Source organism: Mauremys reevesii, linkage group 8 (assembly GCF_016161935.1).
Source record: "Mauremys reevesii isolate NIE-2019 linkage group 8, ASM1616193v1, whole genome shotgun sequence".
NCBI classification, from domain to species: Eukaryota; Metazoa; Chordata; order Testudines; family Geoemydidae; genus Mauremys; species Mauremys reevesii.
In genome coordinates, this window is record NC_052630.1 from 96,947,467 (window position 1) to 96,966,969 (window position 19,503).

General features: G+C 46.6%; 1 protein-coding gene and 1 long non-coding RNA gene across 2 annotated transcripts; one reads left to right on the forward strand and one right to left on the reverse strand.

Moving 5' to 3' along the window:
- Window positions 1–1,099: 1,099 nt before the first annotated feature.
- Window positions 1,100–14,521, forward strand: LOC120369896. The gene is made up of 4 exons (XR_005583486.1): window positions 1,100–1,162; window positions 8,316–8,394; window positions 11,801–11,954; window positions 14,145–14,521. It is a non-coding gene; the product is annotated as an uncharacterized LOC120369896 (long non-coding RNA).
- LOC120369894 (cytokine receptor-like factor 1) lies at window positions 5,002–17,779 on the reverse strand. Its single transcript, XM_039483663.1, has 6 exons — window positions 17,654–17,779; window positions 14,481–14,559; window positions 12,701–12,821; window positions 11,481–11,641; window positions 7,197–7,345; window positions 5,002–5,383 (listed from the first exon to the last, which is right to left on the reverse strand). The coding sequence occupies exons 2-6, from the start codon at window positions 14,557–14,559 to the stop codon at window positions 5,198–5,200; spliced, it is 696 nt and encodes a 231-aa protein (XP_039339597.1). The 5' UTR covers window positions 17,654–17,779; the 3' UTR covers window positions 5,002–5,197.
- Window positions 17,780–19,503: the final 1,724 nt, after the last annotated feature.

Genomic DNA, 19,503 nt, shown 5'->3' on the forward strand with positions numbered 1-19,503 from the left:
TGGTGGCTCGAGCTCTCTCATGTAGGACACCCCAAAATGAAGGTCCCCAGAGTCAGTGGCGAATTCTGAACAACGTGGCCTGGAGCCATGGATTAGTGCTTTCACCGAGGTGCGAAGGGGAGGACAAAAGTGGTGACTGTCGCACCCTGCATGGAAGTTGGAGGGGAGAGTTTGGAAGAGGCCCCAGGAAGTCAGACTGCACACGGCTCGAATGCTAGCGGCAGTTGCTGCATCTCTGTCAATAATTCCCTTAATATAGAGCCAGTTTAGCTTTACAGCTATGCAGTTTCCTTGTGTTACTGCCCAGCCCGCAGTACCTGAGCCAGTGGAGATGTAGGCTATGGCTATGCTACCAAGCTTACAGTAGCGCAGATGTGCTGCTATAGCGCTGCTAGTGCAGATGCTCTAAGCTGATGGGAGAGCGCTCTTCCATTCAGGGCCGGCTCTAGACCCCAGCGCGCCAAGCGCGCGCTTGGGGCGGCATTTTGCCGGCAGGGCGGCAGGCGGCTCCGGCGGCCCTTCCACAGTCATGCCTGCGGGAGGTCCACTGGAGCCGTGGGACCAGTGGACCCGGTGGACCTCCCGCAGGCATGACTGCGTAGGGTCCACTGGTCCCACGACTCCGGTGGACCTCCCGCAGGCGTGCCTGCGGATGCTCCACTGGAGCCGCGGGAGCAGCAGACCATCCGCACGCGCGTCTGCAAAAGGTCCCCCGGAGCCGCGGGACCGGCGTGCTTGGGCCGGCCAAATTCCTAGAGCCGCCTCTGCTTCCATTGACTGAATTACTCCAGCCCCCAACAAGCGGTGATAACTATGCCAGTGGGAGACTCTATCCACACCGGCACTTGGGTTGGTGTAACTTACATCGCTCGGTGGAGTGGCTCATTCACATCCCTGAACGACAAAACTTATCCAGACGTTAGCTGTAGTGTGTACGTAGCCTGAGTCATCCCTGATGTAACTGTTGATGTCAATAGAGTTACTCTCCGGGGATGACGTTGGTCCATGATGCCTCAGGTAAATGAATGATTACGCTGTATCTTTAACAAGAGAATTCAGAACCTGCAGGCTCATATGACTCATCAGTGGCCATCTTGGAGCTCTTCCAGGAATACCAAACAGACAAGATGTAACTGGATCGGCTTCTGTGTACAGACTGCAGGTACCACCATTTCTGACTCTATAATATGTGTTGTTTGCAGTCCTGCTAACCCTCTTTTGTCCTATGACTGCAGAGGTGTTAACTGCCCTCTTCATTTTAAGTGATTTCTTATAACATGTTTAACCCCTTATGCTTAGCAGGGTGTTTCACCTTGTATTTAGCTGTTATGCTCTGGTTACCTTCTCCAGACCTGCAGAAGAGCTCTGTGCAGCTCCAAAACTTGTCTCTTCTACCAGCAGAAGTTGGTCCGATACAAACATTAACTCAGAACTGCATGCACATACCTTTGTGGCTTCAAAAACACTAGTGGTGGAAATAACAAAGGGGGGTGATGCACTTCGTTAAAATAAAGCAATTAGTTATACAGTCTGGGCTACATTTTCAAATGATCCTAGCACATTAATGACCCACCCCTGGCCTGGGTGCCTAAATGGGAGCTGAACATTTTCAAAAGTTTGGTCTCATTTGTGGGTTGTGGACACTTGAATACTTCAGTCTAAACTAAACTATCTAAACCCTAGCCCTATCTCTACCCCATAGAGAAAGAACAGGAGTACTTGTGGCACCTTAGAGACTAACAGATTGATTTGAGCATAAGCTTTTGTGAGCTACAGCCCATTTCATCGGATGCATGCAGCGGAAAATACAGTAGGAATATATATATGCACACACAGAGAACATGAAACAATGAGTGTTACCATACACACTATAAGGAGAGTGATCAGTTAAGGTGAGCTGTTATCAGCAGGAGAGAAAAAGAACTGTTTATCGTGGTAATGAAAATGGCCCATTTCCAGCAATTGACAAGAACATGTGAGGAACTGTGGGTGGGGGGAATAAGAATGGGGAAATAGTCCCCTCGCCCCCACATTCCTCCCATGCTTATTTCCGGTGCTCATGTTCTCTGTGTGTATATGTGTGTGTGTGTATATATATATATATATTATTCCTACTGTATTTTCCACTGCATGTATCCAATGAAGTGGGCTGTAGCCCACAAAAGCTTATGCTCAAATAAATTTGCTAGTCTCTAAGGTGCCACAAGTACTCCTGTTCTTTTTGTGGATACAGACTAACACGGCTGCTACTCTGAAACCTGCCATAGAGAAAGAGTCTTCTTTTTAAAATCTTACGCTGCAGCTCTTCTTGGTATTTCTTGTTTTCCTCAAGAGTTGTCTTTCCCTGGTATGCGACCACACTGTGATGTTGTCATAGTTACAGGGTAGTAAATGTTACAGTTAAGGTTACAAACCTGTTTCAGTTATGACCCTATTTTCACCTACCTTATAACTTTCAGAAAGATTCACTTTTGAAAGGGGTTACAGCGCTAAAAGGATCTGAATATTTCAGAGATGAGTTAATAAAGGTACAGAAGGCCTTTGTATCCGTATTTCCACTGTAATATAAAATGAAGAATTAAAGGATATTACTGAAGGCTAGGGGGGTTGGGTTTTGAAAAATAAATCTCCAGATTTATGCCTAACTGTCACGTCTCCGATATGTTGCTGATATAAAGGATTTTTGAGTTAATAGTAGCTGGCCAACAATTTTCAATTCGTTGTTTGAGATGTGACACTCTTATTTTCCAGTAATTAACAGCAAATCAGTTTCATTCATTTTCTCAGGAGTTCTAGAGACACCATAATGGTGACTTTTTTGGTTTTCTGGGCTGAGCACTGGAGCTAAGAGGGGTAACTGGAATGCATGGTGTGTTGCCAATCTGAGGGTTAGCAATATGGAGCCACTTGGTAGGTAAAGTAATCACTTGCTGCCTTCTTCATCACTGAAGTGAAACTTGTCAGTTGGGCCAATTGTTCCCTTCTATGCAGCCAAACGTGCACTTTGTCAAGCCCAGAGAATTGGTTTGTGTATTAATGCACCCTCTGCACCTTACACCATGCAGCACAGGTCTGTTGTTTTAGATCCTGTGCCCCTTGTGTGCCTGGAGTTCGCTCATGGCTTGTTATGGCAATGTATTGACATCAGAAATAGAAAATCGTGAAACGGGGGTGTGCAAAACCTTTATGTGTTAATGAAATTAAGGGTGGGTTGAATAGTGGAGTTGGAGGACACAGCTGTTCCCTGAAACGATGGTGGTGTGGTTAAGGCATTGGCCCCTGACTCTGAAGACCTTAGTTCTATTCTTGGGTCGACTAGAAAAACAAATAATTGGAGATACACCTATCTTATAGAACTGGAAGCGACCCCATCAAGTCCAGCCCCCTGCCTTCACTAGTAAGACCAACTACTGATTTTGCCCTAGTTCCCTCCTCTATGATTGAGCTCACAACCCTGGATTTAGCAGGCCAATGATTAAACCACTGAGCTCACCATCCCTCCCCCTGTATGACCTTAATCTCTCCATGACTTGGTTTATAATACTTCCCCGCCTCCCATAAGGTACTTGGTTACTAAGCTGTCTATGCGGCAAAGAGTTCTGTGGCACCTTATAGACTAACAAACGTACTGGAGCATGAGCTTTCGTGGGTGAATACCCACTTCGTCGGATGTGGGAAGCGGGTATTCACCCACGAAAGCTCATCCAATACGTTTGTTAGTCTATAAGGTGCCACAGGATTCTTTGCCACTTTTACAGATCCAGACTAACACGGGCTACCCGTCCTCTGATACTTCAGATGTCTATGTAGAAAGTGCATGGTCAGCTTAGGCCTTCCTCCTTCTGACTTGTATGAATTGAGTACCATGTCCCTTGCTGTGGCATGGTGGGGGGATGATAACCTGTTCTGTTCATTACCTTGGGGGTACCTGGACTCAGCCACTGTCAGGAGACAGGATACTGGGCTAGCTGGACCTTTGGTCTGACCCAATATGGCCATTCTTATGTACTGTGTTTGGGGCTTCTGGATAACACCTTGAAAACTGAAGCCACAGATTCTGTGCATAGATCTCATGGCACTTTTTCATGACAGTAAAGGTTTACCTTGGCCAAAATAAGCTGTCCATCGCTGTGTGCGCATCATCTACCACACTCTGCTCCGAAGGTGGCTGACTCTGCATGGCATTGGATGTGTCTCTAGTTTGTAGATGCTATATAAATGTAGCAATTTATTATGCTTTTATGTTCTTACGCCTACTATTAGATGGGTTTGCCTCACATTTTAAAAGCCAGTGTCACACAGTCAGGAGAGTTGAGACCTATGAGTCACTCATTCTCTCTTCCTCCAGGAATGGTTTATAAATTCCAGGTTTCCAGGCTAACCCGGTCACAAAAACAAATGATACCTTAGCACGCTCTTAAGCAGAGGTGTCAAACACCGAGCCCACTTGGTGTATTCATGTGGCCTACACAGTATATTTAGATTCTGCAGAATCTCAGCTTTCTTTTTTAAAAGTGGTAAGTTTCTAGCCTTCATGGCTGAAGAAGAAGAAGAAGAATTAATAATAATAATTAATAATAATCTTCCAAATGTGAGCCATGTGTAACTGCTGAGAATTATCCCTGAGCCTGCAGGCAGCCTAAAGCAATGGCTCTGAAAGCACAACCCCACAACCTTCAGTCGAATATGGGTTGTTTTTAACTTTCAAACTTAATGATGCTGCCTGACGTATCAGACTTAACTGTTTCGTCCCTGGACCCTGATTGTTTTATCACAGGGAATCTGGGAGTGGCTGCAGGAAGTGAAGAATACCTTTCCCAGCTCCAGTTGCGACTCTGTGATTGTCAGTAAGGCCTTCTGGCTTGTAAAGAGGTCCCAGCTGGGTCTGGGCCTGGGAACTGGAGCTCGCACAAATGGCTCAGCATTTACAGACCAAGCACACTCAGAGCGTTAGCGCCTTCTTGCTAGCTAACAATAACACAAACGGCACCTTAGCTTTTATGGTTTCTTTTATTTAGTAAGAAGCAGTACAAAATGTTTTTACAAAATGAATCACCAAAAAAATCTGCTCTTGGGACCCGATATTCACATGCCCTGTCTATTGTGATGCTGTTAACAAAGCACTGGCTGTAGGTCACTTCCAGAGGCAGCATGCTGGGCTAGATGAACCATTGCCTTGTGTGGTGAATCTTCTGTTTCACTGTGCTTCACCTTGCACTGGTTGTGCTGTGGCTTGGCCAGAACTGACTATAACTGGGGTGCTCCAGTCACTCCAAAAGCCTTTCCCATCCGAGTTCTTGCAGCGGACCGCCAGGATGTACACGGTGTCTGGCTTCACACCATAAACAGAGTAGCTGGTCTGCTCACCCACATCAGGTTCTTGCTAATACGGAGAAAGAGAAAAACTTATTTAAATTGCTTTCACTTCACTTCCCAAGAACAAGAGTAATTCCTTTGCCCCTTTATTCTTCAGTTAGGAGAAATAACTGAGAGGAGGAAAGTTAATAATACTTAACACTCAGCATCTCCAAAGCATTTTTACATTTACATTCAGTTATGCACACAGCAAGGAAAGTGAGGCACAGCAAAGTCACTGTCTCAAGGCCATAGAAGAAATCAGTGTCAGCCCCAGGAGAAGAAAGAAGGAGGTCTTGGGACCCTGGACCAATAAACCACACCCTGGAAAGACACCTGTTTAAATAAATATGTTTCCTTTTTAAACAAATTTTGAATTATTCTCAAAAACCATTGTTTAGACTATGCCATGGTATATGGAATCATAGTCTGTCTTAAAGAGCAGGTACTCATTAAAGAAAACAACTGCAATTTATAGACAGAAGGAAACAAACTTCCATGCAGCCTGATTTCCAGCTTTGTCTCTTTTGTTTACCAGGGACCTCAACCTATCTGGAAATGTATAGCACACAGAGACATCTAGTGGCTAAATGTTATACTGCAAGTAAAATATCAATATAGTTTATGGAGCAACCACTTGGAAATCTACACCTACACTAAAACAACAAGTAGTCTGGTCGCATCTTAAAGATTAACAGATTTATTTGGGCATAAGCTTTCGTGGGTAAAAAACCACTTCTTCTGAAAACATTTTTATTATAGTGTAGCTGTCACATTGGTTGTGCCCGCAGCTAATGCATTTGCAGGAAAAACTGTTGAAGACTACTTAGGACAAAACACAGGTCAGCATGAGTGAGTCTGTGCAATGCTGCATAAGTCAGTGGAGCTCCACCTGCTTACAGGCTCCAAGACTCATGCAGCTTATAGCAGGACTGCTCCAAACTACACTGACTTGTAATAAACTCAAGAGGAGCCGTTATGCCAGTGGAGATTGCTGGAGCACAGCATGCTCCGGCCACACCCCCGACTGGATGCTGGAAGAATCTTTAGCTGCCCAGTTAAGGCAGCTTCCTGGCCCTTGATGCGGCCAGAGGGGCCAAAAGGGGTAGGAGAGGGGCAGAAAGGGGTGGGAACAGGACAAAGTCTGGCCATGACGTTTGGCTCCTGAGCTGGGTAGTCTTTTCTTCTAAAAGAATCATAGACATCCGAGAGGGTTCAGCTGGTTAGTCCACCCTCCTGGCCAACGGCTATATTGTTTCCTAAAAGGGGCCTTTCTGTTCCGTCACTTTCAGTGCTCCTCCAGAGTGTATGTGTAACCCACACACCTCCTGGGTGTGCTGTTCTGCCCCCTCTAGAGGCACCGAGATCGCTTAGAGATTAATGAGTCTGCCACAGCCTTAGCTAAGAGGCACCTGGCTTTTAGCTCATGCAGTAAAGGCTCATGCATTTAGCTCCAGAGGTCCCAGATTTGATCCCTCCCACCAATGATTGGGGTCTGTCGGTGTTACATATGGTCAATACTGAACTCGCACTAAGATACTGACCGCAGGGTCAGAGCCATCTCTGATGTAAGCCCAGTGAAGTCCAGGGAGCTACAACAGGGATGACACAATTGCTTATTGTTTTGCTTTACTTGTGACAGCTCATCTGCCGCTGTTGAACACCCTATCTTCTGAAAGTTCCTAGCCCATGTTCACGTTTCCCAGGCAGTGTGCAGACTTCTGCGGCACAAGGTTCCTTGCAAAGCAGGCATGGTTCCCCAGGGCTTTGGGAAGGAAAGCCCCATGCCTGTTACACTACAGACCAGCCCATGGGAGGCAAGGAAAGCAAAAGTGACTCACCTCCCATTCGCCACTCCCTTGTTCTTGGTACTGAAGCTCAAACACCAGTGGGAAATAGGAGGCTGCCACGCCAGGTGGGTACCCCCATTCTAAGGATAGGTGGGTGCCAAATCCAGTGGCCTTCAGGCCCTCTGGTGGTTCAGTTTTAGCTATTAAAAAAAAGAAGAAGGTGAAAGGAGGGGCTGCTAAACTCACATTGTGGGTACACGGGACATGGGTGGAGGGTTGGCTACGTGCCCATGTGTACGTGTGTGATCAGTGGTTTGTTCATGTTCTAGGGTAAAATTTTTGAAAGCGCCTGAGCGATTTAGATGGCTAGGTCCCATTTCCAAGCGACTTATACACTCAGGAGCCTAAGGCCCATAGGTTTTCAATGAGACTTTGGTGCCTACGTCATTTTGAAAATGGGACTAGGCCCCAGATCCTCCAAGGTATTTAGGCACTACAATGAGCGTTAGGTGCCTAAATACCTTGGAGGATCTGGGCCTTAGCACCTAAGTCATTTAGTTGTTTCTGAAGATTTTACCCCTCGTCACAAGAGGAGGAAATCACTGAAACAGATTTATTAGTATCTTCCCCATAGCAAAGAGTAATGAATCTACAGTGGAAGAGGAAACTGCCATCTCAGCAGTCTGGACAGGGAGTGCCGCTCCCATTTGAATTTTGGCTAAAGCCGGCATTGTGAGTCTTGTTATCTAACAGCCAACTAAAGTTTCTGTTGGCTGGCAGCATCAGCGCATGGCCACTAGCAGTAAAATTGCCCTATGCTCTCCTGTCTTAGCACTTGTGAAGTAGATGTTCCTAAAATATCTGCCAGCATCATTGCTCAACCTAGGAGTCCTGCCAGTGCAAGACTGGCTCTGAGGTTTTATGGGGATCCAAAGGAACTCCCCTCCTCCGAAGCCCAACCACTGAAAAAACCCAAGTGGTGGTGATGAGCACCACAAACCACATTGACTTCAGAGAGCTCTTCCCAGAATCTGGCCCCAGTGCCCTTAGTTACATAACTACACAAGGGTCTATAACTTCACTTCCCCCAAGCAAAACCCCGATTCAGGGATGCACTGAAGCACACGCTTAAGTGCTGCTTTCCTGAATCAGGCCACTTTCCTCCATCAGGCCAAAGTCTTCGAGGAAGCGGGGGAAATCCTGAGAAGTCACATTGTCCAATAGAAAAGAGCTCTCCATGTTACTAAGAGTAAGTCTCACTGTGAAGAAAGTCTCTAATGTAATTCTTCTAGGTACAATAGGACAGAGAAGTATTACGACTGAGTAAACTACTGCATGTGCTGCTCCATCTGGGGGTGATTTTCCTGCTCCTCGCAGTCTGTTGTGTGTGTGCTACAGTTGCTGGTTTCTGGAGCTGCTGCCTGGAGCATGCAAGGGCAGAGGCTGTTTGTTGAGGGATCAGAGGGGAGAGGTTTGTGTGTCGGGGGAAAGAACCCCTCCCTTGGGGGAGACAAACCGGTCTCAGTGCAGAAGTAACCAGGTCAGTCCCTGGATGGAAATATAAGAACGGCCATACATCCATATAAGAACTGGACTAACAATGGTCCAGCTAGCCCAGGAGCCCGTCTTCCGACAGTGGCTGGTGCCAGATGCTTCAGTGGGAAGGAACAAAACAGGGCAATTTTTGAGGGATCCATCCTGTTGTCCAGTCCCAGCTTGTGGCAAAAAGAAAGACTCCGCTCCTATTGCACACTTGGTGTGTGTGTGTGTGTGTGTGTGTGTGAGAGAGAGAGAGAGAGAGAGGACTCTATTCCTATTGCACAGTCACTCTGTGTGAGAGAGAAAAACTCTACTCCTATTGCACACTTGTTCTCTCTGTGTGTGTGTGTGTGTGAGAGAGAGAGACTTGACTCCTATCGCACACTCACTTTGTGTGTGTGTGGCTACTATTGCACACTTTGTGTGTATGTGTGTGTGTGAGAGATGCTACCCCTATGCACACTTTGTGTGTGTGTGTGTGTGTGAGAGAGAGAGAGGACTCTATTCCTATTGCACACTCACTCTGTGTGAGAGAGAAAAACTCTACTCCTATTGCACACTTGTTCTGTGTGTGTGAGAGAGAGATTTGACACCTATCGCACGATCACTTTGTGTGTGTGATTACTATCACACTGTGTGTGTGTGTGTGTGTGTGAGAGAGAGAGAGAGAGACTACTCCTATTGCACACTCACTCTGTGTGTGTGTGTGTGTGTCATGCTCTCTCTCTCTTCCCCACACGCACAAACCTGGCATTGAATCAAGCAACAGCCACCAGCGGAGGAAAAGGCTGAGCTGTTTCACTCTGCAGCTGGGGGGATGGGTAGCTCACGCTGCTGTAGGCTGAACAAGAGGAAAAAAGGCAGTGTATAGGGAGGAGAAGCTGGCAGCAAAGAGAGGGGAGAGAGGGAAACTGGAGCCAATGTCGGGGCATTTTAACCACCATGGCCTTTGAAAGAGGCCCATTACATTCAGGGGCTGCCACCCACCCCCTGTTTGGGAGTTAACATGCTGGCCAAACAAAATATATGGGAAGAAACAGCTCTAGTCATGGGCCTGTCGATGCAGCACATTTCTCAGTGTCGGGGGACTGGATTAGCACACAGTAGTGCCCCGGCTGGGTCTTGCCTGTGTAGATGGGAACAATCCATCTTAGAATCATTTAACAGTCCTTAGAAGACATGGTTATTGACCTGGCTTAGACCCATCTACAACGTGGCTGGGGCATGCTGCGTTACATCCCGGTCCCCTGACACTGTTCAGAAGGGACCTCTATCAGACCATCACCCTGCTCTAGATGTTCAGAGGCTCTAAGCTCACAGGTGTGACATGCTGACTTTCTAGAGTCTCAGCCAGTTGAAATCTGACTGATCCTGGCCCTTCTCTACAGGACACTCCGGGATTAGTTTACTTACTGCCGTCTCTGTGGTCTGCCTCAAACACAAGGAGGAAGGGCCTGGTTCTCTGACTCTGGAGCTGCTGCTGCATGTGAGGAACTCCCCATCGACTTCAGGGGAAGCGGCTCTCATGCAGTGGCTGCAGAACTGAGCCAGTGGCAAACAGCACATTCACGCTGCAAGATCCACGCTGCATCGAAATGGAACAGGGCAGGTTTTATGGCATCCAGCCAGAGTTAGAGAGATTGCAACTCCTGGGCCAATAATCCTCCTTTGTCCCAACCCCTCCCCTCGAAAAAGTATCTGCGCTGTGGGAACCATTGTGGGGAAGGGAAAATAAAAAAGTAAAGCGTAGCTGCAGCAGGGCAGGACGTGGGAGGCTGTGTTCAATCCAGCAGGCTGTCTGGAGGGATGGCGAGAGAGCAGATACCGGGCGAAGGCCAAGATAAAGCAAGTGGGATGCCTAGAAGTGTAAAAAGCCCTGTTAGGAAGGGGTCTGCCCCTGGGTGGAATCACACGAGATAAGAGATGTGCAGAGGCTTTGCCCCCTGGCTCGATGCCCCTTCTCCTGTTCAGCACCAGAGACTATTGGAGCTACACTGTTGACTGAAGCTCCTTTGTTTATAATTAGAGGAGGGCCTGAGAGCAACCATGGGATCTGACTTTCCCTGGGTTTTTGTTCACATTGTGAACGTTAGAAGCAGAGGGTGCTCTAGTGGGGGCTTTGTGTCCACACTGGGCGAGCGGCCACAGTAGGAAAAAAAGGTGTTTTCCCATGTGTTAGCTAGCGCGTATTAAAACCCCACCATAGACAAGGCAGTTGGTAGTTTTCAGGTTAGCATGCTGAGGTTTGACCTGCTAACACATGTGAAAACTGAAAGCTGCCTTGTCCGCCCCAAGATTTTAACTCATGTTAATTATGATGGCTTAGCTAACGCATGGTAAAAACACCTTTTTGCCAAGTGAAGACCAGGCCTAGGTGGTCAGGAATAGCCAGCCCCTTGCCTACATAACAGTACTTCTCCACAAAGGGTGTTTGAAAGCTTCAGTCATAACTATCCCTTGTGACACCAAGGTGAGGTTGTATTATTCCTACTTGATAGATGGGGAAACTGAGACCCAGGACGTTTGGTTTGTATATGGGCACAGAGGGAATCAATATCTCATTTTTTTCTGGCTCCCAGTCCTAGACTAAGACCACTGGAGCACCACACCTTCCTCCAAGGGCTTGCTCCAAGCCTATTAATGTCATTAAGAATCTCTCCATCCACTCCAGTGGGATCAGGGTCAGGACACAAACGTGAATATTTGCTCTAATTTCCTCTCTGCCATAAATACAATTAAACAAAGAACCAACCACGCAAACACGCCCTGAAACGCATTCACGCACAGCCCACACACCAATGTCTTCAGTGTTAACAATCAGCTTCTCTGACATCTGGTTCCCAGCTTCCACCCAGATTTCATAGGTCAAGTACAGGCACAGGTTGGTGCGGCTGAAATAGCAGGAGTTGGGGCCACTGGTGACATAGTCTTTGCATTCTTCGGCTTCTGTTATTCCCCTAAACCAAGTGAACAAAGAGTGAGGAGACCATCCCATCCAGAGGTCTCTATGCAGGAAGACATCCAATGCCCTCCCAGTCCACCCTCCCCTGCACTTTGGGCATGTTCCCAAAGGCAACTCCTTTTTAAAGCTGCATTTTTCTGGGTTTGCTCCTTAGGCATGTGGAAATCTCTAGGTAGTGAATTTTTCAACCCATCGCACTGCTGATGGAACATGCATGTGCTTTGTCAACCACTGGGACCTCCATTTGGATGACTGGAAAGGTGCACTTGGTGTGTCCAGCTGCAAACACGCCAGCGCCTTTCGCCGAGGTATGCAGTACGCCGTGCCGCAGGAGAGAGTAGTTAGATCAAAGGCCATTGCATTAGTGTGTGTGATTTAGATACACACTTAACAAGAGCTGGTGCTACTTGTTTCTAACCACAGCATTCTAAAGGAATAATCTAGACCAGGCGTCGGCAACCTTTCAGACGTGGTGTGCCGAGTCTTCATTTATTCATACTAATTTAAGGTTTCGTGTGCCAGTCATACATTTTAATGTTTTTAGAAGGTCTCTTTCTCTAAGTCTATAATATATAACTAAACTATTGTTGTGTGTAAAGTAAATAAGGTTTTAAAAATGTTTAAGAAGCTTCATTTAAAATTAAATTAAAATGCAGAGCCCTGCAGACCGGTGGCCAGGACCCGGGCAGTGTGAGTGCCACTGAAAATCAGCTGGTGTGCCGCGTTCGGCACCCGCAATAACACCAAGAAGGCCAATGCTGGAGGATTTATCTATATGGGTGGAAAGGTACTTAGACAATTGTTCTGATTCCCACCCCCCATCTGAGGGGACAATACAGTGCAGCTACTGTGCAACTAAAATACTCCAGCCCACACCACTCACAATACATTAGAATAAAGGGAAAGAAGGGGAACTCCGTGCAGTGAATTGTATAATGTCAAAAGAAGAGCATTACATCCCCTTGCTGGATGCTGTGGAGTCTCCCATAAACATGCAGTAATTCAAGGATCATGTTTCATAGCTGGGATAAAGTTTTCACCCAGTTTTATTTACCTCATCTTATATCTGAGGTGGAATGTTGTATTGGATGCAGCACCATCCTGTGGAGTCCAATGGCATGACATGCACTTTGGATAAAGCACTAAGCACCGCAGGTGGAAGGCGGAAGAGGCTCCTAGAGATTGCAAGGGGAGAACGGAGAGATATATCATCAAACAGATCGATGGCCTTTTTCATTATGCCGCTGGAACTAGGGAGCATCTTGCTGGTAATCTTCAGAATGCTCTATGTAGGGAGGAGTTAACATTCAAAAAAGCCACAATAATCTTACTGCACTTTATCTTGCATATCCCCCGAATACACATCTATACCCATAGGGGGAACATTGCCTTTTTACACAGCCTAAACAGGAGATCTTCTCCGCCTCGCCTTCATCACAGCCAGGCTGGTTTCACCTCCAGCCTCTAGTTAGGAGTGATAATTCTAAGACACTATTTTCAGGGGCTTATAATTTAGCTGTAAAATTTGCTCCAGGCTGGACCTTGGCAGGCACAGTCTCCACATGGGGTTTGTTTTGTTCAAACTCTGGAAGCAAACATCTGTTTACCTATCTTGATGGATAAGAGTACAAAAAAAGTATCACTCTGGCTGTTTTTCAGCTATGCTTAAAACGAACATTTGATGTATTTACTTTTGTGCAGGCCCTGGGTCCATACAATGGAAAAGTAGCATTTGCTAGCTGGGGTAGGAGGAAGCCAATGAAAGCCACAAAGCTATTTTATTTAGCAATGTGGCTTTTGGCACATGCACGCTATGTTTTTCTTCTCCCAGTGACTGTGAACACCTGGATTAAGGCCTTGGGCCTTCAACCACATATTGCTATTTTATAGCTATTTGTGGAGCTCTGACCCCCTTTGCACATTGCTGAACCTCAGGTAACAGAAACAGCTGCTGATACCCAGCCCCATCTGCCTTGCCCTCCCACGGCCCAGAACTCTTTCTACCTGCCCTCCTGGGTACCCAAAGCCCCACCCTTCCCTTCCCGTCCCCTCCCCAGCAGCATCCTCCAAGCCAAGAAGTGGGGAGACAAAGGGAGGGAGAAGTCTCTATGTGCTGAAGACTGTAGCTTTGACCCTGCAAGACCTTGCCCATCATGCAGCAGGTTGGTGTGCTCCAGCGCAAATGGAAGCTACGTGTCTGGGCAAGTCAGGTTGAGTACTAGGCATACTGCATGGTAGCAAGCTGCAACCCCCTGGCGTGCTTGCTCCTTTACTTATGCACATGCAGGGTAACGCAAGGGCAGGCTGTGGTCAGAGACCTGGGTCAAAGTGTCAGTCCCATCATGCTAACGAGCTGCTGAACTGCACGTTCCTCTCTCTGGCTTTGCTCCTGCTGTTAGGCAGGATAACATGGCAGCTGCACAGTGCACTGAGTCATTCAGGATCGGACTCCCCCACACTGTCTGCCCTGCTCATCGCTTTTCACCTTCTGTTTATAGACACAACACCCCATATCTGCCCTGTGCCAGGATCAAGCCCTCTGTCACTAGCAAGACTTCGCTGAATGTTACCCGCACTCGGATTTAGCATCTGACACAATGTTGTAAGCTCTTCGGGGGCAGGGCTGTGTTTGTGCAGCACCTAGCACTATGGGGCTGGGTCTATGATTGGGCTCCCTAGACGTGGCTGCAATACAAATAATAATGGAATGATCACAGCCCTATGATTAAACTGATCTCAATTGCAAGCAGCAGGACGTATCTCCAACGGGTAATAGCAGTGAATTCACCCCTCTTTTGCTTCTCAGTTTACAGTGCATAGATCTTGTATTTTACCTTTCGGTGCCAGGTGCCTGCCAGAGATCCTCATTATTACAGCCCAGATGAGGAAGTAGTAGTTAAGCATCCCTGCCATCTGGGGAAACATAATGGATTGAGCATATGGACAATTAAAAATGCAATGATATATTGAGAGGTCTGTCTCTAGCTTATTTTAAACATCCAGGGCTTCGGCTTCCTGATGCTACCATGCATTGGAAGAAGCAAGCGCCTCTTCCTCCCCTCTGTGATTTTGTACATGTGTGAAAAGAAAAACATGCCCCTCCGCCCAAACTCAAGGACCGGCTAGGATCTGGTGGCTCACTCACAGGTAACTGACACGTTGGATGGGGTCAGATGTTCCCCTGACGCCTGTCGGGGGCTTAGGTGGAGAACCAGGGTGGGTGGTGATGCCTCTCTCTGACGGTAATGAAAGGCAGTCTCTTTGTTTGAGCAACTGTCCCTTTAAACCGTGGCCTGCAGGGGGCTGGGAGTTAGGACTGCTAGGGTCTGCTCCCAGCTCTAAGAATGATGTGTGATATGCCCTTGGGAAGCCCCTTCACTCCTCTTCAACAATGGTTGTACTGGTACTGGGGTGGTGGGAGGCACCACTGATGATTGCTTTACAGGGCACTGAGATGCCCAGCCAAAAGGCGCTCCCTGCCTGTACACAGGATAATGGAGCATGAGTTATGTTTATTGAGCAGAAAATTGAGGCCTCCTAACAGTGCCAAGGTTCAGCCATGTCACGGTAAAGGGGGGATTGAGTTCACAGGGGATGGAGCTCTCCATAGATTAAATACCATGCAGGGTTTTCCTCTCTTTAATTGCTAGATATGTTCTCTGTGAGCAATGAGTTCCACAGGTTAATGTGTACAGTGACCCAGCTGCTGCTGCATTGCGCTCATTTCACCAGGCTTCTGACAGGAGTTGGAAATGAGAGCAGATTGGCTGGACGTCTCCCATAGGCCCTCTCAGTGTTAGAGCTGAAGCTGTGCTAGCAACAGCCTTGTCCAGAAAGCCAGCAGGTTGTAGCAGGCTTTCCCGGAGCAGTCTGCATAGGGGATTTTATCCTGACATCTGTGCTGCTCAGCCTATGCTTTGGACAAAGCCTCAGATCTATTGCAGCACATTATTTATGTGGCAAGGACTCTGGAATCATGTGGCATTGGCCTTCCCTCTCCCAGGGCTTCTCCCTCGCTGCCTCCTCCATGCTCAGTTCCAGTCAGTGCAAGGGTTTAGAATTTAGACTAGTGAAAATTCATCTTAAGATAAATATTGGCCTGGGGAAAAACTGCTTGGCCATTTTAACATTTACAGTTACATAGAACTAGATGTTTATCGGTTCAAGGCATATTCTATGTATGGAAATCATTGGTTTGTATATATTAATTTCTAATTGGCAAGGATTATCCCATAATCTGGTCTAACTGACAGAGCTCATAGGCACTGCCTAGTGGTCTGACAGCATAGGATTTAAAGACAGGAACTCCTCTAGTATAATCCTGGCACACTCTCTGTGTCCTTAGGCAAGTCTCAGCACTTTTCTGCCTCAGTTTCCCCTCTTATAAAATGAAGCTAATACCTGCTTACACACCTCATGGGGATGTTGTGTGGGTTAATGTCTGGAAAAGGCCTTGAAGATGAACCAGTGTTTCTGCACCAGTGCGAGAATGGCTTTTAAATATGTGTTTAAACATGTTTTTTTAACAATGGAGCCTTCCCATGCTTGATTTGCCATTGGTGATCTTGCTTGTACCATGGGGGCTCACAGGAGTGGGGCTCATAAATAATCAATGATAGTGTAACTGAAATGGTGAATAATACTAATGGGATGGATGGGAGTCCACGACATGGCACTCATCCTGTACAGTGGGCCAAATTCCAGGCTTAATGACACTCCATGGGCTGGGTTATCAATGGAGGACCCCTGCTCCCCTCATCCACAGCAGATCTCCCATGCATGGCAGAGAGAGATTAGCACTAAGATCAAGGGGCAAATACAGCCTGGTAGTAGGAACTGAATTTTTAGTTGTAATTTGTTAAGTCCCTTGACCATATTCAGCATCATTTGATGGAAAAATATGCCTCATGCAAGACCACTGCTGCCATGGTCTTTGTTGCTCCTCTACCTTCATCCTCCCTTCTGTTTCTCCTTCCCTTTCCCCCCTTGTCTTTCTCCTCCTCTCTTCCCTCTGCAGTTCCTTCCCTGCAACAACTCCCAATTCCCACCCCTCGGCTCATTCTATCTGCTAAAAGAAACAGCAGTGAAATAGTTAATATTGACATTGAAGTGTCATCACTGAGCTTGGGTGTCAACAAACCAGTAAGCCTAATGAGGGACAGGGGAGTCAACACTTCAGGCAGCCTAAACAGTAGCTCTCAGAAGACGGAGGCAGACATTCCTGCATCAGTTACCCTCAGTTCTTCCCAACCAGGAATGAAATGGAAAAATTAGATTCTGCAGGCCACAAATACCTCAGGTGGGCTGGGTGTCCTCCCTTCCCTATGCACTGTTGTTCTTCAGTGACCTGAAGAGGAGCTCAGAGTAAGCCCAAACGCTTGTCTCTCGCCAACAGAAGCTGGTCCAATAAAAGAAATTACCACACCCTCCTTGTCTCTCTAATATCCCTGTCCTACCTCCTAAATGGATAGTCACAAGTATGTCCTTAAGCATCATCCAAATGCATAGGGCTTTATGGAAACATGCAGCGCACAGCTGGTTAATGTTTTACCGCCATCTAGTGTGGTTCTGAGCCTGCAAATTGTTCAGCCACAGGATTCCCAGTGAGACACTGAGCATTCTGTGCATGGAGAGCTTGCAGGACCAGCCTCTTGATGGAGAATACTTCTGAAGTCTTTTAAAAAAGAAATTACAGCTACTGTCTACTGCCCCATTGCAACTCATGTGGAATGTCTTAACTCTGTACTTCCTGGCTGACCTGAGTAATTGGCAGAGGGATAAAGCTCTCTTGGGCAACACTGCCTTGGGGAAATCACTTGTAAATACCTGCCATTTGGTGGCCCCTAGTGCATTCCAAAGCCAAATTATTTAGCTAGGGATAAAAGTCAGCCCTGGCAAGGCTGCTTTAGCTGTAACCAGAAGAGGATGAACTCATCTCTTCTCCCTGCCATTCAGTTCAAGAAGTGTCAGAATGGAAAGCAGTAACAGGAAAGAATCTCTTACATACCTCAGCAGAAGGTCTCCAGTCTCCGTTCACTTGTTGCAATGAGTCTATATTCACCCGGCAGGTCAGAGTTGGCTCAGGACTATTGGTGGGCTGGGTTTAATTGCGGGGGTGGGGTGGGAAACAAACATCTTCTCCAGACTATTTTTGGTACCTGATTTATACCAAATTTCCTCTTTAAAAAGGGAACAAAGTTGTTTCAGAGGAAATCAGCTTGCCCAGAGCCATTCTCATGAAGAGTGGCACCTGTGAGGTTCTCTTGGGTCTTTTCATCTACAGGACTTTCCCTTGTTAGAACAAAGACTTGCGGAGAGTCCCTGGCTTTAGGAAGTGTCTAGCTGGCACTCTGGCTACTCCACTTCCACACAACTGCTATAAAACAAAACCAGAAGTAGAAGATGTCCAGCAATTTACAGGAATTGAACTGTAAGTCTAGTGCATTAACCCCCGGTGTCACAGATGCCACTTGCTGAGGGCCTCCTAACAGGGAGTGTTATTAGCCAAGTAATTTTACTTGGCGGGAAAAGGGATGATTATGCCTGGCTTTCCCTTCAGGGGTGTCAAATTGATTGCATGGAGTGGCTTGAATTCCACATCTAGTCATGGCCCATAAACAGAAGCATAAAATTGGGACTCCATACCCACCTCCATCCGCAGCAGAACATCTACTGATGTCAGTAGGAGGTTTGATCAAGGAGAGAATCAGGTCTTTATAAAGTAACTGTTTAGATATTTTTAAAGTATTCCATTGCCACATTCACTATCACTCAGTGGGAAAGCATACTCTTGGGTGGGCCCACTGCTATTTCTGCCCTTGGGTTTTTTTCTTCCTTCCCCAACCTCCTTTCTGTTTCTGTCTCTATTCTTCTCTCTGCATTTCCTTCCCTCCTTCCACTCCCCATTCCAACCCCCCGACCCCTGGTATTTTCTCCCATCCTCAATGTTATCAGTAACACAATTGTTAATGTTGACATGAGACAGTCATCATTTTTAGTTGACACTCCAATGGGATTAATAGGGGGCAGAGAAGTTCATGTGTCTGAGAAACGTTCTTTCAGACTGACTGCAGAATCAGGCAGGCAATGTGACATCACTTTACCCTTGGTTTGCATTTGGAAGGTTTCCTTCATAAGCGTGAGGAATTTTTTTATTTTAGTTTAAATGAAAGCTGAGATTCTGCCCAGTCTGAAAGTGTTATGGAAACCACATGAACACATCAGGTGGGTTGAGTCTGACCCACCAGCTGCATGTTTGATGCACGTGTTGCACTTGAACTTAAAAGTCTGGTTCTACTCTGAAAAGCGACGCTATCAAAGGCCATTAATGGGGCGCCACATCTATTGTCCAATGTGCTCAATTTACAGATAAAAATAAGTTTTTTCTAACTGCAGCCCTGGAAAGTCACTCTAGCCAAGCTGGGTTATTTTCCCCTCTCCCACCTATCACCACGGTGCAGAGAGGTGCTATAAGCCAAGTTAGAGATCCACCCGGGGGGTATATCAACTCATTGAGATAAGTGCCTAGTTTTACAACAGGCTACATAAAAAGCACTAGCAAAGTCAGTACAAACTAGAATTTGTTTATACTGCTCTGTATACTATACACTGACCTGTAAGTACAATATTTATATTCGAATTGTTTTATAATTATAATGGTAAAAAGGAGAAGGTCAGCAATGTTTCAGTAATAGCGTGCTGTCACACTTTTGTATTTCTATGTCTGATTTTGTAAGTTTTTAAATGAGGTGAAACTTGGGGGTACACAAGACAAGTCAGATTCTTAAAAGGGGTACAGTAGTCTGGAAAGATTGAGAGCCACTGGTTTTCAAGAAGAAAACAGCTCACTTTCCCGTA